We start from the raw sequence: 24530 nt of genomic DNA, 5'->3' as shown, positions 1-24530 counted from the left end.
ATAAAAATAATGTAAAAAAGCCTTAATATCATCGAAGTGAAATTGCCGCCAGTTGTTCTAGGCTGCCAGCATTCACACTGACACAATTCAACATGTTTACACTGGAAAACAGTCCTTTAAAGCAGAGCTGTGGGAATAACTGATTTTTTCGATTCACTGGCAGTTCTGAAAAAAAAAATCATTCTGGGACTGAAAGAAACTGGGATGGAATTTTCAGCAAATCAGAAAGTCAGAAAAAAATTCATTTCAATTAAAACACAAGACATTCTGGTTTTAGGCACCATTCACAAAAATGAGGTGAACAGCCCAGTAGTGCGGGCACTCATCTGTGATGAGGGAGACCCAGGTTAAAATCACTGCTCTGGGGCCGGGTCTTTGCATAAATAATCCCAGTTCTGGCGCAAGGATTTGTGTTGCGGTTCAAATACAAGACAGGACAAGCTTTAAGCAAGCAAGCAGGCTGGTCTGTCGACGGGCTGGTCTGCCTGTCAGCTTTTCCACCCTCCTTTATTTCTCTCTCTCCCCCCGCGCATTACATACTCCAACAGATAAAAGGAATACACTGGCTTTGTTTAATATTCTTATTTACCAATTTCTATCTACCGCATTCCTTGCTCTCGGGCCTTGAGCCCAGTCCTGGGAGGCTTCCCACGGTTCATGTCATCTGGGCGAGATTCCAAGGTTCATGCCCTTGAGAGGAGCCGTGTGTGCACTGCTCCTACACAACACTCCGGGTGTGCCCTGAATGTTGCCAAGTGTATGAAACTTGCATGAATGCTACAGATTTGAACTCAGGTCTACCACATCCCATGTGAGTCCCCTAGCTACCCGGCTTTAGACAGAAGTACACCTTCCTTTGGTCCCTTTATGAATTTCACCAGGAAAATAAAGTTGTTTCCTTTCAGAAATGTCAAAACGAACCGTTTTTCAACCAAACCAATTTGCCAAAATTGACACAAATTCTCAAAGTATTATTTTGGACTTCAATCTGCATTTTTCAGTGAAAAAAGTTTTGGTGGAAAAGTTTTGCCGAGATCTCCTTTGAAGTCCACTGGCTCAGACACAGGCACATCCGTTCAGAACTGCATTGGCTGGCAAGTCTACCTGCATTTGGATCTCTGTAATGATCCCACAGAGAACCATGCTAAAATTGGGTCCTCTGAGGTCAGAAACCAGAGACAACCTGACCTAGCTAAGGGCTAGACTGGCAATTTACCTTGAGGCCCAGAGCTATAACAAATCTGTAGTGATCCTCAACTTTAATATGAAGACATGGCTTGCTGAGACTGCAAGTCCCAGTGTAAGGCTGCTATCTCGATCCAAACAGGTTGAAGCAGAGCAGGTTAGGACCTGATTTCTTTGGGCTGTAACTTTGAGCATGGTTGTGTGCCATTGTAAGACCCCATGACAGCATTTTGCCCATGAATCACACTTTGTCTAACCCCACATACACAATCACTATTTCCCAGCCCAATTTGACAAGGTGCTGAAGCAGTACTCACCATCCACCGCATGCAGGTCTCTGTGCTCTTGGAAACAGCTGTAGTATTTATATTTTTTCCCACAAATGTCACATGTGTACCTAAAATTGTCTGTAGGAAGAAGGAACAAATTCATTTTAGAAACATTGGGGTGAAAGGCAAGAGCTCCAGTGGACATATCTGAATCACAGGATCTATCCATTCACCCCCATTTCCCCCAGATTCTCTCTCAAATGGCTTACCCACTGGAGCAATCACTGCTTCATACCTACCCAGGTGTGCATCATACACTCTAGCTTAAGACATATCTCATGAGTTTCAGTCACAGGAAAAGCCAGGCGGTTCAGCTGTCCAATAAAACCTGTATAGGACCCACACAACACTGGAGAGGGGCCAGAACAAGCATGCAGTTCCACAGCTGCCATTACAGCTGAAACTGGCCCAAGGAGGCTGTTCTGGGGTCTCCTCCAGAAGCGCAGAACTGAAACAGCAGGGCAGTTGTAGGTCACGATTGAGGTGCATTGGCAGAGCTGTGCAAGGACCCAACACTGGGGTACTGAAGAGTTGTTGGAGACCATTGACAATACATTGACTAAGCTAGGCATGGTGTAAATGTGCATATGGGGTAATTTCACGAGCACCATGCACATTAATATTTGGTGGGGGAAGGACCACCCCCATCCTGTGAAGTGTATTTCCACTGTTAGAGTGGCTGGGACAATGGTGCAGTCATACTCCACAGATCTGTTCCTGGGGCATCTGTCAGATCTATTGGCTGTAGCAACAAAGACATTTTTCTGCTGTTTACACCTCTTGTTAGTTCTGCAGAGCCAACATAGCTGAGGGCTGGTATCATGACCCTGATGATGCTTGTTTACCTGGGACCCATGAAGCCCAGCCCCAGTTTGAGGCTCTGCCCTGATGGTCCTATTGGTGGAGTCCCAGAGCAGCTGATTGGCCCACTATCCCTATTCAAGCCAGCAGCAGGAACAGGGAGCTGTCCAAACAACTGGGTTCCACCCTGTTCTAAACTGTGTGCCTTGCGGCTCCCACTCCCACTCCGGCAGCTTGAGTTCCTGGCATCTTGAGCCGGGGTGACTCCTCGCATCTGATCCGTGCTTCTGACCTCCAATTTGCCTCCTACCTTTGACCCCTTCGTGTCCTGGCCTAGCCTGACTCCAGTTCCTGACTCGTGATTCTGATCTCCAGTTTGTCTCTGCTTCTGATCCCCAGTATCCTGACCCAGCTGACTCCTGTCTTGTGACCCTGGACTCTGGCTCTGACTGCTAGGTCTGTCTGCCCGTGACCTGGCCGTGACAGCTTCTTTGGACCACAATTACCTTGAGGGACCAAGCTTGGTGCGAGGATGGACCCAGCAGCACCACTGCAGCCACTAGAAGCATCAGACTCGCCTGGATGTGCCCTCCGCCTCCAGGCAGATAATCAAGTACTGAAGGCCCAAGTTGCCCAGCTGACCTCGGATAATCAGCGGCTGCAGGAGGCAGCTCAGCCCTGAGAATACCGTGCTGTGCACACAGTACAGAGTGCCTTGACCCAACAGGGGCCCGCGATACTATTGCCCCAGCAGTTCCGGTGCTTCATGAACCCATGCCAGCTTCTGATATGTCCCCAAATCCATCCCTCTGACCAGGCTAAGGTGGCCCTGGTAATCAGCCTTCTGACCGGAGACTGTCCCCCGTAGGCCATTATTCAGGGACACAGAGAAATAACAGTTTGGTGTGATTCATTCCCCGCATTGTCCCCTGACCCTTGGCATCTCCTGGCTGACTCTTCATGATCCCTTCATTCACTGACAAGAACAGAAAGTCACCTTCCCATCAGAACTCTGCTGACACCAGGGCCAGGGACTAGCGCACATTGCACTCAGACCCAAGAAGGCTCAAGTAGGTGTAGCTGCCCACATTGAAGCACCCACTGGAGGAACTATGGAACTTCCCCCCAGATACCATAACTACGCTGACGTCTTTGAGAAGAAGAATGCAGAAAACCTCCCCCTACACTAGGACTATGACTGCCCCATAGAACTTCAGCCAGGGGCGATGATATCACTTGAATGGATACACACAATGTCAGAGCCTGTACTGATGGCATTGTGAGAATATCTCCATGGGAACCTGGCCCGGGGGCTCATCTGCAAATCAACTTCACCACCCAGCGCCCCGGTCCTATTCATAAAAAGAAAGGATGGAAGCCGCTGCCTCTGTGTTGATTACCAAGCTCTAAAGCAGATAACAATCTTGAACCGTTACCCACTACTCCGATCCCTGACTTATTGGACCACATGGGGCCTGCCTGCATATTCATGCAACTGGATCTCCAGGGTGCTTACAATCGCCTCTGTATTTGATAGGGGGATGAATGGAAGATCGCCTTTTGGAATGGCTATGGCCAATTTGAATATTTAGTTATGCCATTCAGATTGACGCACCAGCAATGTTCCAGCACTTTATTAGCAACATGCTCCGAGACCTACTGGACCAGTTTGTGGCACTTAGACAACACACTGATCTTCTCAGATGATCTGGACCAACACACCACACATGTCCACACAGTCCTGGAGAGACTATGACAACAGAGTCTCTACACTAACCGAGAGAAGTGCTCATTTGATCAGGCCTCAGCTGAGTTCCTGTGATTCATCCGGTCACCGGAGGGAATCAAGATGGATCTGCACAAGGTCCAGGCTGTCTGCGACTGGGAAGCCCCCCACAATGTGTGTGACCTTCAATGTCTTTTTAGGCTTTGCAAACTTCCACCGCAGGTTCATTTAGAATTTTTCAAAACAAGCTGAGCCCCTCACTGCCCTACTCTGAAAAAACACCAAGTTTCACTGGTCACCCAAGGCACAGCATGAAGCTCTGAATTGAATCTTGCTTTCACCACTGCTCCAGTATTGGCCCACCCCAACATGACAAGCTTCTGTTGTGGAAGTTGATACCTCTAGTACGGTGATCAGAGTAGTCCTCTTCCAAAGGCATGGACCCAAGCAAATACTGAACCCCATCACCTACTACTCAAGGAAGCTTACACCTGCTGAGTGAAACTAGGAGATCTTGGGCAAAGAGCTCCTGTCAATTAAGATTGCCTTCAAAGAGTCATGACACTACTTGGAAGGGGCCTGTCATCTAGTCCAAGCGTTTACAGACCACAAGAATCTGAAGTACCTATGCATGGTCAAGGTCCTGAACCAGCCACAGCTCCAATGGGCCCTATTCTTCTCCCAGTTCAACTTTACCTTGATCTACTGCCCTGGAACCAGGAACAGCAAGGACAATGCCTTGTCCCACAGATATGGCTCCGAGCCACAAGGCCCCTGTCTGGAATAGCCCACATTCTCAACTCCCATAACTTTCTTAATGTGACTTGCCGCCAGGACCTGCTTGCGCTCATCCGCTCTGTCTCCGTCTCTGTAATTCCACCTGACAAGTTGGCCACTGTCAGCTGAGAACGACATGACACCTAGGAGGGGATCACATTTGTGAGAGAGAGCCTCTGTGCTCCCCTAGGATCTGCAAAGGTGGTTGTCCATCCATTGTGCCACGACTCCACCTTTGCAGGACTCTTAGGGCGATATAAAACCCAACGATTAACATCATGTTTCTTCTGGTGGCTACGAATGTTTCCCACAATAAAGACCTTTGTAGCTTCCTGCCAGGTGTGTACCTGCACCACGATCCCTCACCAGAAACCCTGCTGATCTCCCTGGGGTTGTCTTGGAAGAATCCTGGAGCAGCTGATTGGCCCGCTGCCCCTACTTAAACCTGCAGTATGAACAGGAAGCTGTCTGAATTTCACCCTGTTCTGGACTGTGTGCTTCCTGCTTCCACTCCCACATCCTGACTTGGTGTGACTCCTGGCATCTAGTTCTGATTTCCAGTTTGAACCCCTCGTATCCTAATCCAGCCTGTCTCTGGTTCCTGACTCGTGGTTCTGATCTCCACTTTGCATAACCTCCCAATATCCTGACCCAGCTGACTCATGATTCTTGCCTTGTGACTGCAGACTCTGGCTCTGAGTACTAGGTTTGACCACCCACAACCTGGCAGTGACAGCTGGTCTACACTAGGAATTTATATCGGCAAGAGATGTAGCTATGCCAGCCTAACTCCCGGTGTAGACAGTGGTAGGTCAATGGAACAATTCTCCTCTTGACCTAATCTAGCTGTTCAATATCTTCATAAATGATCTGGAGGATGGTGTGGATTGTACCCTCAGCAAGTTTGCAGATGACACTAATCTGGGAGGAGAGGTAGATACACTGGAGGGTAGGGATAGGATACAGAGGGACCTAGACAAATTAGAGGATTGGGCCAAAAGAAATCTGATGAGGCTCAACAAGGACAAGTGCGGAGTCCTGCACTTAGGACGGAAGAATCCCATGTGCCGGTACAGACTAGGGACTGAATGGCTCGGCAGCAGTTCTGCAGAAAAGGACGTAGGGGTTACAGTGCACGAGAAGCTGGATATGAGTCAACAGTGTTCCCTTGTTGCCAAGAAGGCCAATGGCATTTTGGGATGTATAAGTAGGGGCATTGCCAGCAGATCGAGTGATGTGATCATTCCCCTCTATTCGACATTGGTGAGGTCTCATCTGGAGTACTGTGTCCAGTTTTGGGCCCCACACTACAAGAAGGATGTGGAAAAATTGGAAAGAGTCCAGCGGAGGGCAAAAAAAAATGATTCGGGGACTGGAACACATGACTTATGAGGAGAGGCTGAGGGAACTGGGATTGTTTAGTCTACGGAAGAGAAGAATGAGAGGGGATTTGATAGCTGCTTTCAACTACCTGAAAGGGGGTTCCAAAGAGGATGGATCTAGACTGTTCTCAGTGGTAGCAGATGACAGAATGAGGAGTAATGGTCTCAAGTTGCAGTGCGGGAGGTTTAGGTTGGATATTAGGAAAAACATTTTCACTAGGAGGGTGGTGAAACACTGGAATGCGTTACCTAGGGAGGTGGTGGAATCTCCTTCCTTAGAAGTTTTAAGGTCAAGCTTGACAAAGCCCTGGCTGGGATGATTTAGGTGGGGATTGGTCCTGCTTTGAGCAGGGGGTTGGACTAGATGACCTCCTGAGGTCCCTTCCAACCCTGATATTCTATGATTCTATGATACTGCCTCTCAAGAAGGTGAATTGCCTACACTGATGGGAGAACCCATCCCTCATCAGTGTAGGTAGTATCTATATTGAAGCGCTACAGTGATGCAACTTCAACTCCTTCTCTGCACTGAGGAATTAGTCTGAGAAAGGACTGAGCAGAATCTGCTCTATGAGAAGTATACATTAGCTTGTATATGTTTAAGTGATAAGGCTCCTCCCTGGCAGATAGTGCATGGTTCCAGAAGAGGAGGAGAAACTAGTATGCTGCAAAAGGGCTAAAGGAAGGGACTGAATGAAAGGCAGGTTATAAAATGAAGCCTCTCAGCCTAGGAAGGAAACTGAAATGCACAGATGACAACTTAGCCTGCAGGCAATGCACAGGCGAAGTTCCAGAAGACTGGACAAAAGCTAATGTTGTGCCAATTTTTAAAAAGGGGAAAACAGGATGACCTGGTAATTGCAGGCCTGTCAGTCTGACATCAGTCCCCCCCAGCAGAATAATGGAGCGGCTGATAACAGGACTTGATCAATAAAGAATTAAAGGTAGTGTCATAAATATAAAGGGAAGGGTAACCACCTTTCTGTATGCAGAACTATAAAATCCCTCCTGGCCAGAGGCAAAACCCTTTCACCGGTAAAGGGTTAAGCTGCTAAGATAACGTCACTGGCACCTGACCAAAATGACCAATGAGGAGACAAGATACTTTCAAAGCTGGGGGAGGAGGGGGAGAACAAAGGGTCTGTCTGTGGGATGCTTTTGCCAGGAACAGATCAGGAATGCAACTCAGAACTCCTGTAAAAAGATAGTAAGTAATCTAGCTAGAAATGCCTTAGATTTCTTTTGTTTAATGGCTGGTAAAATAGCTGTGCTGAATGGAATGTATATTCCTGTTTTTGTGTCTTTTGGTAACTTAAGGTTTTGCCTCGAGGGATTCTCTATGTTTTGAATCTGATTACCCTGTAAGGTATTTACCATCCTGATTTTTACAGAGGTGATTCTTTTACTTTTTCTTTAATTAAAAGTCTTCTTTTAAGAACCTAATTGCTTTTTCATTGTTCTTATGATCCAAGGGTTTGGGTCTGTGTTCACCTATGCAAATTGGTGAGGATTTTATCAAGCCTTCCCCAGGAAAGGGGGTGTAGGGCTAGGGGGGATATTTTGCGGGGGGGGAGACATTTCCAAGTGGGCACGTCCCCTGTTCTTTGTGTAACACTTGGGTGGAGGTGGCAGAAAAGAAAAAAACTGGTCGCAGTTGGAGCGGATACCAGAAGGGACAATCTCAGACCACACCCTATTACCGGGGGCAGCCCAAGGCCACAACTACACACCAAGGAACACTCCAGACACTTTATCATCCCGCCACACCATTCTCCAGCAACCCACCTTGCCCCAGTGACCCGTCAGCTGGACTATGTTTTAAATGTAACGAGCTGGGGCATGTAAAGGCCAACTGCCCCAAGAACCCCAACAGATTACAGTTCATTGCACCGGGGTCACACTAAAGGTCCTCAGGCCCAGATGCCTCCCAGATACCCTTAGAGTGGAGGGAAACTGTGAGTGTGGGCGGGAAGAAGGTCACCGCGTAGAGGGACACAGAAGCACAAGTGTCGGCTATCCATGCTTCCTTAGTGGACCCCAATTTAATCGACCCAGAGATCCAAGTGACGATTCAACCCTTCAAGTCAAACTCTTTTGACTTGCCTACAGCCAAGTTGCCGGTCCAGTACAAGGGCTGGTCAGGAACGTGGACTTTTGCAGTCTATGATGATTATCCCATCCCCATGCTGTTGGGGGAAGACTTGGCCATTCATGTGAAGCTAGCCAAGAGGGTGGGAATGGTCACCCACAGCCAGGCTAAGTAAGCTGTCACACCTAGCTCTAGTCTGGAAACTTCTACCAGGACCCGGTCAGAGGTGATGGAACCGGACCCCATGCCAACGTCAGCAACAGCAGTAGTGGATCCAGTCCCAGAGACCCAGACAGAGCCAGTCCCAGAACCGAAACTGATGGAACAACCAGCACCAGAACCAGTGCCAGCACTGAATCCAGTGCTTGCAACCCCAACACCAGAGGGCCTCACCGAACCTGCACCAGCAGCAGACGATAACCCTACAAAAGAGGCTCAGCCAGAGCCTGAACCCCAACATAGTGCACCATTGGAGAGCGGTTCACAGTCAACGGAAACAGCCCCATCACCTGCATTGCTTCCAGAGGGACCAAGCCTAGGTCCACAATCCAATGAGGAACTGATGTCTCCAGCAGCAAGGGAACAGTTCCAGGCCGAACCGGAAGCAGATGAAAGCCTCCAGAGAGCTTGGACCGAGGCATGGAGCAACCCATCGCCTCTCAACTCTTCTAATTGATCCTGGTTTGTTGTAGAAAGAGGACTTTTATACAAGGAAACACTTTCTGGTGGGCACCAGGAAACCTGGCATCCTCAGAGACAGTTGGTAGTTCCAACTAAGTACTGGGAAAAGCTCTTGAGCTTAGCCCATGATCATCCTAGTGGCCATGCTGGGGTGAACAGGACCAAAGACTGTTTGGGGAGATCATTCCACTGGGAGGGAATGGGCAAGGATGTTTCTACCTATGTCCGGTCTTGTGAGGTGTGCCAAAGAGTGGGAAAACCCCAAGACCAGGTCAAAGCCCCTCTCCAGCCACTCCCCATCATTGAGGTTCCATTTCAGCAAGTAGCTGTGGATATTCTGGGTCCTTTTCCGAAAAAGACACCCAGAGGAAAGCAGGACATACTGACACTCATGGATTTTGCCACCCGATGGCTGGAAGCAGTAGCTCTAAGCAACACCAGGGCTAAAAGTGTGTGCCAGGCACTAACAGACATTTTTGCCACAGTAGGTTGGCCCTCCGACATCCTCACAGATGCAGGAACTAATTTCCTGGCAGGAACTATGGAAAGCCTTTGGGAAGCTCATGGGGTGAATCACTTGCTTGCCACCCCTTACCAGGTATAATTCGTAACACCATCTTCAAACAAATGGCCTGGTGGAGAAGTTTAATGGAACTTTGGGGGCCATGATACGTAAATTCATAAATGAGCACTCCAATGATTGGGACCTAGTGTTGCAGCAGTTTCTCTTTGCCTACAGAGCTGTACCACATCTCAGTTTAGGGTTTTCACCATTTGAACTTGTATATGGCCGCAAGGTTAAGGGGCCATTATAGTTGGTGAAGCAGCAATGGGAGGGGTTTACACCTTCTCCAGGAACTAACATTCTGGGCTTTGTAACCAACCTACAAAACACCCTCTGAACCTCTTTAGCCCTTGCTAAAGAAAACCTATAGGATGCTCAAAAAGAGCAAAAAGCCTGGTATGATAAACATGCCAGAGAGCATTCCTTCAAAGTAGGGGACCAGGTCACGGTCTTAAAGGTGCTCCAGGCCCATCAAATGGAAGCGTCATGGGAAGGGCCATTCCCGGTCCAGGAGCGCCTGGGAGCTGTTAATTATCTCATAGCATTCCCCACCTCCAACCGAAAGCCTAAGGTGTACCATATTAATTCTCTAAAGCCCTTTTATTCCAGAGAATTAAAGGTTTGTCAGTTTACAGCCCAGGGAAGAGATGACGCTGAGTGGCCTGAAGGTGTCTACTACGAAGGGAAAAGTGATGGTGGTGTAGAAGAGGTAAACATCTCCATGACCCTTAGGCGTATGCAGCGACAGCAGATCAAGGAGCTGTGCACTAGCTACAAGCCGACGTTCTCAGCCACCCCAGGACTGACTAAACGGGCATACCACGCCTTTGACACAGGTAATGCTCACCCAATTAAAGTCCAACCTTACCGGATGCCTCCTCAAGCTAAAACTGCTATAGAATGGGAGATCCAGGATATGCTACAGATGGGTGTAATCCGCCCCTCTGGCAGTGCAAGGGCGTCTCCACTGGTTCTAGTTCCCAAACCAGAAGGGGGGATATGTTTTTGCGTGGACTACCGTAAGCTAAATGCTGTAACTCGGCCAGACAACTATCCAATGCCACGCACAGATGAACTATTCGAGAAACTAGGACGGGCCCAGTTCATCTCTACCTTGGACTTAACCAAGGGGTACTGGCAGGTACCGCTAGATGAATCCGCCAAGGAAAGGTCAGCCTTCACCACACATCTCGGGCTGTATGAATTTAATGTACTCCCTTTCGGGCTGCGGAATGCACCCGCCACCTTCCAAAGACTTGTAGATGGTCTCCTAGCGGGATTGGGAGAATATGCAGTCGCCTACCTTGACGATGTGGCCATATTTTCGGATTCCTGGGCAGAAGACCTGGAACATCTACAAAAAGTCTTCAAGCGCATAAGGGAGGCAGGACTAACTGTTAAGGCTAAGAAGTGTCAAATAGCCCTAAACAGAGTGACTTACCTTGGACACCAAGTGGGTCAAGGAACTATCAACCCCCTACAGGCCAAAGTGGATGCTATCCAAAAGTAGGCCTGTCCCAAAGTCAAAGAAACAGGTCCAATCCTTCTTAGGCTTGGCCGGAGATTACAGGCGATTTGTACCGCAATACAGCCAAATCGCCGCCCCACTGACAGACCTAACCAAAAAGAAACAGCCAAATGCAGTTCAATGGACTGAAGAGTGTCAGAAGGCCTTTAACCAGTGTGACGGGGCAAGGCCAGATGGCTATAGAAAAGTAGTGGGAGATAGATATATTAGCTCCAGGCTAAACAAATCCCTGGTACCAGGTTAAGTGAAACGGAAGCTGCTCCAGGTCAATTAAGACACCTGGGGACAATTAAGAACTTTCCAGAAGGCAGGGAGAATGCTCGGTTGATTGGGACACCTGAAGCCAATCAGGGGCTGCCTGAAACTAGTTAAAAGCCTCCCAGTCAGTCAGGTGGGTGTGCACGTCAGGAGCTGTGGGAGGAAGTTGCGCTGTTGGAGAGGCTGAGTAGTACACACCATATCAGGCACAAGGAAGGAGGCCCTGAGGTAAGGGTGAAGTGGAGCTTGAGGAAGTGAGGGCTGCTGTGGGGGAAGTAGCCCAGGGAACTGTACATGTCATGTTTCTAAAAGGTCAGCTACCATAGCTGATACTATTAGGGTCCCTGGGCTGGAGCCCGGAGTAGAGGGTGGGCCCGGGCTCCCCCCCACCTTTGCCCCCTGATTAATCACTGAGACTGGGAGACAACAGAGACTGTGCAAGGAAGGATAACTTCTCCTCACCTCCCTTGCTGGCTTATGATGAAAATGGCTCAGTAGACTGTGACCCTTGTTTCTAGAGAAAGAAGGGTTACGTGGAGGGTCACAGTGAGCCTCTGAGGATAGTGAAATCCGCCAGGAAACGCGGGACCCATGGAGGCAAGGACAGAGCTTTGTCACACCAGCTTAAAGCGACACTCATGTCTGACCCTGTGCTAAGGGCCCCAGACTTTGACAAACCGTTCCTAGTAACCACAGATGCGTCCGAGCGTGGTGTGGGAGCAGTTTTAATGCAGGAAGGACCGGATCAAGAATTCCATCCTGTAGTGTTTCTCAGCAAGAAGCTGTCTGAGAGGGAAAGCAACTGGTCAGTCAGTGAAGAAGAATGTTACGCCATTGTCTATGCTCTGGAAAAGCTACGCCCATACGTTTGGGAACAGCGTTTCCACCTGCAAACCGACCATGCTGCGCTACAGTGGCTTCATACCGCCACGGGAAATAACAAAAAACTTATTTGGTGGAGTTTAGCTCTCCAAGATTTTGATTTCAACATACAACACATCTCAGGAGCTTCTAATAAAGTGGCTGATGCACTCTCCCATGAAAGTTTCCCAGAATCAACTGGTCAAAATCGTCCTTGAGATGTGGAAAATATTGTTAGTCTTTATACACTTGGTAATATATTTAGAGGTGCATGTGTCTTATTAACTCTGTTTTCTCCTAGAGCTCCAAGAAGAAATCAAGCCAGTGTTTCACCCTATCTGTGATTTGGGGGGCATGTCATAAATAAAGGGAAGGGTAACCACCTTTCTGTTTACAGAACTATAAAATCCCTCCTGGCCAGAGGCAAAACCCTTTCACCTGTAAAGGGTTAAGAAGCTAAGATAATCTCGCTGGCACCTGACCAAAATGACCAATGAGGAGACAAGATACTTTGAAAGCTGGAGGAGGAGGGGGGAACAAAGGGTCTGTCTGTCTGTGGGATGCTTTTGCCAGGAACAGATCAGGAATGCAGCTCAGAACTCCTGTAAAAAGATAGTAAGTAATCTAGCTAGAAATGCCTTAGATTTCTTTTGTTTAATGGCTGGTAAAATAGCTGTGCTGAATGGAATGTATATTCCTGTTTGTGTGTCTTTTGGTAACTTAAGGTTTTGCCTTGAGGGATTCTCTATGTTTTGAATCTGATTACCCTGTAAGGTATTTACCATCCTGATTTTTACAGAGGTGATTCTTTTACTTTTTCTTTAATTAAAAGTCTTCTTTTAAGAACCTAATTGCTTTTTCATTGTTCTTAGGATCCAAATTGGTGAGGATTTTTATCAAGCCTTCCCCAGGAAAGGGGGGTGTAAGGCTTGGGGAGATATTTTGGGGGGAAGACGTCTCCAAGTGGGCTCTTTCCCTGTTCTTTGTTTAACATGCTTGGTGGTGGCAGCATAGGGTTGAAGGACAAGGCAAAGTTTGTACCTTGAGGAAGTTTTTAACCTAAGCTGGGGAAGGAACCTTGACAGGTGGGTAATGTAATTAATGCAAATCAACATGGGTTTATAGAAAACAGATCCTGTCAAACTCACCAGAAATCTTTTTTGATGAGATTACAAGTTTGGTTGATAAAAGTAATAGTGTTGATATAATATATTTAGACTTCTGTAAGGTGTTTGACTTGGTACTGCACAACATTTTGATTAAAAAACTAGAATGATACAAAATTAACATGGAATACGTTAAATTGATTAAAATTGGCTAGCCAAGAGGTCTCGAGATGTAATTGGAAATGGAGACTTGTCATCAAACAATGTGTTTCCAGTGGGGTCCCAAAGGGATCGGTTCTTGGCCCTACCCTATTTAACATTTTTATCAATGATCTTGAAGAAACCATAAAATCATCACTGATAAAGTTTGCAGATGACACAAAACTTAGGAGAGTGGTAAATGATGAAGAGGACAGGCCACAGATTCAGAGTGATCTGGATCTTTTGGTAAACTGAGCGCAAGCAAACATTCTGCATTTTAATATGGTTTTATATATATATATATATGAACAAAGAACGTAGGCCATAGTTACAGGATGGGGGACTCTATCCTGGGAATCAATGACTCAGAAAAAGATTTGGGGGTCATGATGGCTGATCAGCTGAACATCAGCTCCCAGTCTAACACCGTGACCAAAAGGGCTAATGCATTTTGGATGCATAAACAGGGGAATCTCAAGTAGGAGTAGAGAAGTTATTTTTCTTCTGTATTTGGCACTGGTGCAACTGCTGTTGGAATCCTGTGTCCAGTTCTGGTGTCCACAATTCCAAAAAGATGGTGATAAATTGGAGAGGGTTCAGAGAAGAGCCATGAAAATGATAAAATGATTGGAAAACATGCAGTCTAGTTAGAGACTCAAACAGCTCAGTCTATTTAGCTTAACAAAGAGAAGGTTCGGGGTGACTTAATTACAGTCTATATGAATCGAGATAGGGAACAAATATTTAATAATGAGCTCTTCAATCTAGCAGAGAAAGGTATGACATGATCCAAGTGCTGGAAGTTGAAGCTAGACAAATTCACAGCGGTAATAAGGTGTAAATTTTTGACACAGAGAGTAATTAACCACTGGAACAATGTATCAAGGGTTGTGATGGATTTTCCATAACTGACAATTTTTAAATTAAGATTGGATGTTTTTCTAACAGATCTGCTCTAGGAATTATTTGGGGAAGTTTTAGGGCCTGTACTATACAGCTGGTCAGACTAGATGATCACAGTGGTCCCCTGTGGCTTTGGAATCTATGAATCTACTAGCCTAAGACACAGGAAAAGCCCTGTGAAGAAATGTGCTGTCAGATACAGGAGATTCAGCTCACTCAAGCACTGGAGCAGAAAGACTGCAATCGAAAGAGCTTCATGGGGACATTGCATATAGTGTTTCTGCCTTGCCCTGCTAACTATCTACAAATCACTATGTAATTTGCAACTGCCGCCAACAAAATAAAGGAGGCAGCTTGGGTTGCGCTGTTGGAGGACCAGTCCTTGAAGCCCAGGCAGCAGTAATCTCAGACACTTCCCAGAACCTGCTGAGTGTACTGCACACATCCCGGGCTACTGTGCGTTACAGAGGACAGACAGCATATCGTGTGTGTTGCAGCCCACAAAAACAGAGTTTCTCCCATTAGTGAGAACACTGGTCCAGCTTAGAAAGCATGAGCTTCACAGAAGATGAAAGTGGTGTGTGACACAATGAAGAGGAATAAGAGCTCGTCCCAAGGGAGATATAATTGATGAATCTCTCTCTCTCTGTCTCAAGTCTAAGGGAAATGACTCCTAGCAAGGCATGCGGAGTCTTGGAGGTGAAGAGGGCCCAGGATATTCAAAGAACAACAGGTCACGTAGACTACTGACAATCTGGTGGTTAGGCTGATGCCTGGTCACTTTTCCCAGGCTCCATCAGAGTGCCACTTTATCAGGAATAACCCTCTCCTCCATCTTGGAGAGCCCCTGCTGTAACAGAAGACAGATAACACGGATCCCACACAGAAGACTCCTGCGTTTGACCTTCCATGGTCATTTTGGTCAACTCTAAACCAAATCCAAACCAAGCATGGTAGATGCGGACATTTAATGCACAAATGGAAAAATCAAGGACTCCCCGGTGTGCGAGTGTGGTTCCCCACGACAGACCATCGAACATATCATCACCTACTGCCGATTTATAAATATGAAGGAGGCATCACTGCAATAAATTCTGCTACACCTACTATAGCTGTTTGGCTCAATCAACTTCAGGTGAAATTGTAGTTGCCTCCCTATCCCAGCCCCATGAAAGGGGAAGACAACTACCTAACTGAGAAACCTCCATGCGCTCACTGGGAGCAGTGGGGATTTGTACTGCTGCCATAGCAAGCCCAAGTGTTTGAACTAGCTGGGAACAGCATTCCAAGGGGGAGGACATGGCTCCTGCCCTAGCCTGGAGGTGAAGGCACTGGGCCCTGACACAACTCAGCCTTGGCTACAGTGACAATTTTAGGGAACCCTTCCATCGTTGCTCTCGCACTGATGCAGCTTCACCAGCACGAGCAGCAACGGGGCAGATAGCGTTGACTGACAGCATTTCAGCATCGTGTCACTTAGATTCGCCCTGAGCAGGATTAGACCACACGGTAGGAAAAATACTGGACGATCGTCTATACGCTACCACCCTGCCAGCATCAGTAGAGCTGCACCAGGGCTAGAGCTAGGATATGTATCATGCAAAAATTATCTGCTGTCCTGCAACTTTGCCCCTTCAATGGCACCGTGCAGGGGGAAAAAGCCCACCTAAGCATGCAGAAGGCTGACAATTATACCAGGGAAATTATTTTCATGAAGAACTTTGTTTATTAATTAAGAATGTCCGGGAATACAGATTACAGAGTAGCAGCCGTGTTAGTCTGTATTCGCAAAAAGAAAAGGAGTACTTGTGGCCCCTTAGAGACTAACAAATTTATTGAGCATAAGCTTTCGTGAGCTACAGCTCACTTCATCAGAATACAGAGTGCACGTTACCCTGTCAGCCATTCTTACAGCTGAACCAAACACTTGGGGAAAGAGATTAGCTGTTTGAAGCATGCAGAGACTCAGTCCCACACCTCATTGGTATTCACAACAGCCGGGCCAGCAGTAGAGTCCCTGAGCTAGACCAGACCATGGAGCTACTGTTACTGCAATGTCAGAGACTGACACACACACAGGTAAAGAAATCCAGCGCTAAAGTCGAACTCCAGCAACCACCACTCATCCTTAATTCTGATCATTTAACCCAACTAGAGCAGGGATCCAAGATCAGTGAGGAAGCTGCATTTCTGGGAAGCAGTGGCTTACGGTGTGCACCTCCAAGATGGTTTTACATATGAAATTATCCCATAAGTGTATTTAAATAATTCAGATAAGTGTATTTCCATGAAATTTACACAGCGACTCTTTCTAACACTTATGAGTGGAACCAATAAATGCTGTAGAAGCAACTGGGGTGATGCAGAACAATCATTTGTTGGGTGAAAAAGACTTGAAATAAGGACTGTTTGCTGTTGAAGTGTCCCAGAGGTGTAGATGCAGATGTTTAGCTACTCACAGAGACAATTCCAGGAGACTGGACAGGATTTCTGCCACTGTCCTTCCTGGTCTTCTCCTTGTTTATGAAAGCAAACTCATAGCTCTAGGAGAGCAACACACAGCAGCACGGGCTGTATGTGCAGACTGACCCTGTCACAAATACTGTAGCTTCAGGGTTTTCGGTGTGAATATTTTAAGAATGGGCAGATTACAGAAGTGGAGAAAGGCAGGAATCAAAACCAGACTCCAGGTGCTGGATGGGTTTAATCATGAGCAGCCCTGTAAATTCATCACAATATCCTGAATCAACCTGCAACAGTTCCAGATCCTCACAGAAACCCTCAGCAGTGGGCATAACCATGGATACCCTGGCAACTGCAGGCCTAAGCGAGTGAGGTACAGACAGAATAAGGTTCTCAAAGGCCATCTAGACACCCAGTTTCTTTTAAAAGATTACAGATCTAAGATGTATTTAATTTATACTGAAACAGTGCTAGGGCCCCGTTGTACAAGGTGCTGTACAATCATATAGTAAGGCATGAGCCTGGCCCCAGGGGCTTGCAACATGCTGAGTATCCTCAAATCAAAGGGACACAGACTTGAAGATTTGTTCCTCACAAGACAATAAAATGTCACTGCCATGACTACAGTCCAGGCTGACGGATCATAAATTGTCCTATGGGAATGTCAGGAAACCCCCTCATGCTCAGTTATAATAACTTCTGGTGCTTTTTTGGCAGATGGCTCATGGAAGTGACCAAAAGTCCCACTGGTGATAATTACGGAGGGCTAGAGTTGACTAGTAACTATCCCACAGTAGCTGAGGAAAGTATCTTCTTGCCAGGACTGGCAATCTTTCTGGGGACCAAAGTACGTGACAGGTGGGGATGGAGAAAAGGATTCGCCATATTCTTGTGGCACCAGATAGAATCCATCACCTTTATTTACATAAAATAATCCAAGGGCTCCAACACGGATGTATTAGTTTTAAAGGAGAGATCTGAAGAAGATAATCCCCTTGTTCTCCTTTGTTTATTATAAGAGATTTGAAATATGAAAACATCCTGAAATTCTTCAAGAGAAAAGGAATCAGTAGACAGTATGAGCTGCAGGATTCTTTTAATTGTTTTTCAGTTGTAAGTTACAGTGATGAAATTTTGCAATAGATTTTAAAAAGGTTTTTCTAGGGTCACCAAATTTTAATGTTTCCTGAAATGGTCACAGTGCAATTCAGTTGGCAAAGATTCAGGAGTAAAGAAGAACTTGCAAAAAACTGGGGCTAGTGTACATTTTTCCCCCTGCTAAATTTCAAGCATTGTTGGAAGATGACGGCTATATCTTTTACTAACTATAAGAGAAGAGACATTTTTTATCTTCAAAACAAGTTTTACTGGCATTTCTGGGACAAACTGATGAATCAGAGTAAGAGTTAGAATTTACTAAAACTCTACCTCCTTTATGTTGGAATAAATAGATTTTACAGACTAGGGAGTTTATATGAAATTTGCCAAGAGTTAATATCTGACTGTTTATGGCTAATCAATGCAGTCTGTGTGGTAGAGATTTCAGGGGTTCTCTTCATTTGTAAGTGCATATTACCAATTAATCATGTGAGTTAACTGTGATTAATTGAGTGCCCTAGTTGGGAATAATTTTTAGTCACTGCTGAGACTTGAACTCATGTCTTGAGGTTTGTAACTTAGTGCACTTTCCCTAGGTGGCAGGAGATTCTGTGGGGACTTCTAGCTCAGTTTTGTTTCCCAAAATCATGTGGCAGATGGAGCTTTTCACATCATCTTGAGACTGCCTGCAGCAGTGGCCAAAATAACATTATTCATGGTAAATGTGCAAGAGTTGGCTATGCTGCACCCTGAATAAGTTTGACGGATCAGAGAAGCATTACATAGGGAAGTGGTGGCAGGGATAGCACAAGGTGAAACAAGGTATCATGTCCCAGAGTCAGAATGGAGGCCTTCATTTCTTTGGCTGGTTTAGAACATGGATATCCAGACTCCGTTCTTATCCACATTGGTGTAAATCTACCTGGAGCTACTCCAGATTTCTACAAAGAGCAGAATCTAGCCCTGTTTATTTACTGATGGGACTTGGCAGAGCAGACAAGAAACGCGGTACCCCTGTATTTTTTGGAATACAATCCGAATGATTCTGAATGCCATCACCATCCCTTGTTTACAGACTGACTCCAAATTGAGGATTTGCCACATCCCTGACAAAGACACAAAAATCTGCTATATCAGAGCTTGAAGTGGGAACTTCGGGAATTGCTTCACTACTTCACTGTTAAACTGGTTCATGTGAAAGCTTCTTGAGATCAGTAATTTTTCTATGACACTTTTTTTTTTTTTTTTTTTTTTTTTTTTTTTAAGAAGAGCGCCATCATCTCCTGATCATAGAATCATAGAATAACAGGGTTGGAAGGGACCTCAGGAGGTCATCTAGTCCAATCTGATGAGTGACTCTCCCTCCCTATTGCCAAGTGCCCTAAATTACACGAGTGCATACGTTTCATTGTGAGACACAATCACAAATCAAAATACATTTCCATATGTTAGGGAGGGGTTGGCAACCTTTCAGAAGTGGTGTGCCAAGTCTTCATTTATTCACTCTAATTTAAGGTTTCGCGTGCCAGTGATACATTTTAACATTTTTAGAAGGTCTCTTTCTATAAGTCTATAACATATAACTAAACTATTGTTGTATGTAAAGTAAATAAGGTTTTTAAAATGTTCAAGAAGCTTCCTTTAAAATTAAATTAAAATGCAGAGCCCCCCGGACCCGTGGCCAGGACCCAGGCAGTGTGAGTGCCCCTGACAATCAGCTTGCATGCCGCCTTCGGTAAGCATGCCATAGGTTGCCTACCCCTGTGTTAGGGCAATTGGCCTATGGAAAAGGTGGAGGCTGGAAGAGGACTGTCACTGGCATAGTGCTGGCTGAAGAGATGATCCTATGTGTTTCATCCCTGCACTGGCTGGTGTGCGTTTGATAAAGTGTGCACATCTTCCCCACTTCATGTATGCTCTAGTGAATGTCAGAAGATGGTAGGTAGATACAGGGCTTGAATTATACCCCATAAGACACCTAGGGTCCACTCTCTATCAGTGTGAACTGTAAGAAAGTTGTGGAATTCAAGAGAGATTTTGTTTTTTAGTCATGCATGTTCAAACGTCATCTAGATCTTCCCTGGTGCAGGATTTCACCCATAAGGAGTATGATCCCTTCATGGCATGCCATAATTGAGTTATGAGAGGTCAAAAGAAAATTGGGACTCTTAAAAAGGCAATAAATTGTAAATATTTCACAACCCCATAAATCAAAAATGATTGGCCTGATCTTTTAAAAATATATTTCCCTTTGGGCTGAGACTAAGCATGAGAAAATTCAGCCTGAAAGGGAATTTCTTGGAGAAAGCATTAAATGGCTGGAAATAAGGATGTGGGCTGGAATGTCTCCTGCAAACTTAACTATGGAGTCACAGGACTAATACCCTGCATGTGCAAAGGAAGATTAGGATTGTGAGTTTAAACCATAAATAAGTGAAAACGTTAAGGTTTTCTTGCCTGGATTATACACAGTCAGGCTATGGTGAATGTAATTGCCTAACTACTAATTGAAACAAATGTGAAAAGTGGGACAGTTAATGTTAACTGAAGATTAAGTAAGAACCTTTAATGTGATTCCTGACTTTTATGTATATATATATATATATGTCAAATTTTCAACTTGATGTTTCATTAGAATAGATTTTGGCTTTTAATTTCCTCTTTAAAAAAGTAAGATAGCAGAAGATAAAACAGCTGACTATGGAGTTATGCAGTTGTGATTGGTGTAACTCAGTAGTGCTCTACACATTATACAGTTCAAACTCTAACAGAAATTTCGTACTGTGCATGTGGAAAAGTGAACGTTTACGCACCTATAACTTCTTGATTTAGATTTTAAAATGTTCAGACTTAATACTGCTCCCATTCCCTAGTGAGAACTAGCCAAGTGGGTTTTATTTTTCTTTAGGGAGCAGGTTTTTTTAAGTAGGTAATTGCCATGGAAGGGTGACCTTACCAACTGCAATAACCATAGAGGAATCACATTACTCTCAGTGCCTGGGAAACATCAGGTCCAACATTATCGTGGAATGTATCAAGAAACAAACAAACCTTCACCTTAGAGTGGAACAAACACTGATATCATGTGTAGACTGCATTATTGTTCTCAGACATATTACAGAACAAAGCAAGCACCCCTTGTGATAAATTTTATAGATTTCCAGACAGCTTTTGACAGCATACACAGTGCAGCAAAAATAATTAGAATCATCGAGGATCTATATGATATTGCTGAGTGTGCAATCAGAGATGGTGACATCATCTAATGATTTGCAGTGGCAACTGGAGGAAGGCAATGTTGTATTATGTTCCCCTAATGTTTGCACCAGTCATTGATTATATCATGAGGAAAGTAACAGCAGAAATCAACCGAGGAATGTTATGAACAAATGATGAAGCACAATTGGATGACCTCGTTTTTGCTGATGACATTGTCCTGTTTAGGCCAACACTTTGCTTAATGGAAGAAAAGACCCAGTTTTGGCAGATAGCGCAAAACAAGTTGGTTTTTTCATCAACAAGTGAAAGACAAAATAGATGGTTATCAATGGCCGGAAGGTAACCATTAGAGTGGACGAAAAAACACTAGAAGTAAGTCATTTTACATATTTAGGGAGTGAGATGTGTCATCATAGTGACACCATACTAAGTGTCAAGCAACAAATATCAAAAAGCAGCAAATAAAAACTTGAAAAGTGATTGGCACTGACAAAAAATATGCATTTTTAAGATCAGCATCATGTCTATCCTGCTTCATGGAGCAGTCATGGAAATTGACAAGAGAAATTGATAAGAAGATCAACTCATTTCAAAGTGAACGCCCACGGTAGATCTTCAGACCATTGGAAAGAGTTTCTTGTAACATCAGAAATTCTAAGTAGAGCAAACCAATCTAAAGCATCAAATATGGTAAAATGATTACATATTTAGGATATGCTTTAAGGATGACACCAACACAACTTTCACTGCAAGTGATAATATGGGCACCATCTGGAAAGAGGAAAACAAGAGTGAAACCCACAGAAATGCTACCCAGAACTACAGAGAAAGAAGCAAAATCCATCTGCATGACGGTCAGTGTGCTCTATGCACACCCCATCCGTGGCCCCACGAAGTTACAAGACCTCCTCGTCAACCTCCTCCTGGCACTGGTTAAGGTCGCCATTCATCAACCAAGAGAAGGATGTTGGACAGGGAAGTGCTCTGCGTCTGTGGGGCCTATTTCCGCTCCTCCCTTAAGTGACATATCTGTAGTAGGAAGAGAGCCTGAGACATAAGCCCTTGTATTAGAGGCCTGGTATGAGGCGGACCTGCTTACAGAATCTGGCAAGAACAGGGCTGATATTGCAGAAATACACATTCCTAAGAAATGCGAGTCACAGAGTACTCATGCAAACACATCCCGATATCAAGTGGTACCAGAATATCCCGATATTTTACTAACTTGTTTGTATTGGGGTATAAAGATATATTTCAGAGGGAGTATCTTTGTCTGGCCTAGGGAGGAACAGAAAGTCCTGCTGTTCACTGAGCTGGTCCATTGTTACGGGCATACATGTATTAATGGTCTGATAGAGTTTGTGGGATATTAGTACCGTGCTCTGTTGACAATAAACCTGTCTGGGTGCCTTTGTCCCTTAACAGATCTTGTGGTCATTGGGCAGTTCGCTCGAGGTCTGCCGTGCCAGCTGTCTGCGCAGGACGGGGGTGGCACATGGAGGGAACACACACATGCAGTCGAACATCTATCAACATCTAACCACAGTATCCAGGCAGAGTTCCTCTGGGCCGCATCCACTGACTTCCTGAATGCCTTTTAGGAGCAATGGGTGCTGTTCACGGTTCTCTGCTTGGTGTCCCCCTCCGGCTTTCTGCTTTTGACCCTGTGACCCTTACTCCCGTCCCTGTTTTCTCATTTGTTTTCCCCTGAATTTACTTGAGTCCTGGATTCAGTAGCTTCTCCCCTTAGGCTGGGGGAGGGGCCTTTACAAGTGGGTGGGCTTGCATCCACCTGCCCCCAGGAACTCAATAGGTGCCCCTCCAACAGAGCTGCAGAGTCACTAGTCAGTCAGGCATGCAGCAACAACTCAGCAGCAGCCTATCCTGGAGCAGAGCCTGTGTCAGATGACCCTCAGGCTCAGGTATTTCCCCAACCTCACCAGGACTGCAGATCAGTCTTTGCAACAGCCCTACCACCTGGCCAGAAACCCTCCTGCTGCCTCGCAGTGTATCATATACTCCAGCCTGCTCTTGATCCTGATCCTGCCTGATCCAGCCTTGCTCAAGCTGTGTTCCAGTCTTATCTTTGCCCTATTCTGACCTTACTCCACCCCTGTTACTGACCCACTCTGGCCTTGCCTATGCTTCCTGATCCTCCCTGGACCCTCAAACTCTGATCACCTAGCTTCAACTTTTGGCCTGTATCCAGACCCATCTCCGATATGGAGTTGGCTTGTACCTGGACTCTGACCACCTGGCTTCAACCCCTTGATTGCACTTGGACTCTGACTCCGGTACTGATTCTGGCTTGACTATGGACTCTAATCTGGGGTTTGACTCCAACCTGTCCCGGATCTTGATTCTAGCGCCACCTTTGGCCCAGTCCTGACCCTACATCAGCTCCAACCACTAGACCTGACTACTGGGAGGCAGTGCCTGACAATTTGCACAAACTCCACTCTACTGGGCCTCAGAGCCTTGATGGAGCACCTGAGTGCTGCAGCCCCGAAGATGGCATCCATATTCCAGAGCCTCCCAAACCAAATTGCCCAGCTGCAGTTAGAGAACACCTCCTTCTCAGCACAGGTCCCGACCGCTCCAGAACCCTCGGGCCCACCCAACGCAGCAGCCCCAGAATGTGGTCTGAAAAATCCTCTTGCTGGAATGGTTTGATGGTGAACACCACAAGTTCTGAGGCTTTATTAAATAGTGCTGCTTGCTGTTCCTGATGCAGCCATCCTCCCAGACTACCAGATGAAAGTGGAGCTGGTTATCAGTCTGCTGTTCAGAGAAGCCCTAGGATTGGGCCTCACCCATCCTGGAACAGGCCAACCCACAGTATTCTTGCCAGCAAGTTAAAGAAGTATGGGCTGGATGAACGGACGATAAGGTGGATAGAAAGCTGGCTAGACTGTCGGGGTCAACGGGTAGTGATCAATGGCTCCATGTCTAGTTGGCAGCCGGTATCAAGTGGAGTGCCCCAAGAGTCGGTCCTGGGGCCGGTTTTGTTCAATATCTTCATTAATGATCTGGACGATGGCTTGGATTGCACCCTCCGCAAGTTTGCAGATGACACTAAACTGGGAGGAGAGGTAGATACGCTGGAGGGTAGGGATAGGATACAGAGGGACCTAGACAAATTAGAGGATTGGGCCAAAAGAAATCTGATGAGGTTCAACAAGGACAAGTGCAGAGTCCTGCACTTAGGACGGAAGAATCCAATGCACCGCTACAGACTAAGAACCGAATGGCTCGGCAGCAGTTCTGCAGAAAAGGACCTAGGGATTACAGTGGACGAGAAGCTGGATATGAGTCAACAGTGTGCCCTTGTTGCCAAGAAGGCCAATGGCATTTTGGG

At 46.0% G+C, this 24530-nt stretch overlaps 1 protein-coding gene across 15 annotated transcripts in view; it reads right to left on the bottom strand.

Moving 5' to 3' along the window:
- ZNF618 (zinc finger protein 618) overlaps window positions 1-24530 on the bottom strand; it is a 313429-nt gene that overhangs the window by 51862 nt on the left and 237037 nt on the right. For all 15 annotated transcript variants that reach the window (XM_074974151.1, XM_074974154.1, XM_074974156.1 and 12 more), the window contains one exon: window positions 1503-1592. In XM_074974151.1, the coding sequence (XP_074830252.1) occupies window positions 1503-1592 (90 nt within the window). The remainder of the gene's footprint in view (window positions 1-1502; window positions 1593-24530) is intronic.

The sequence above is a fragment of the Natator depressus genome, chromosome 16, assembly GCF_965152275.1.
Source record: "Natator depressus isolate rNatDep1 chromosome 16, rNatDep2.hap1, whole genome shotgun sequence".
Classification (NCBI taxonomy): Eukaryota; Metazoa; Chordata; order Testudines; family Cheloniidae; genus Natator; species Natator depressus.
The sequence above is the reverse complement of the archived record's forward strand: the minus strand, read 5'-3'. Positions and strand labels throughout refer to the sequence as shown.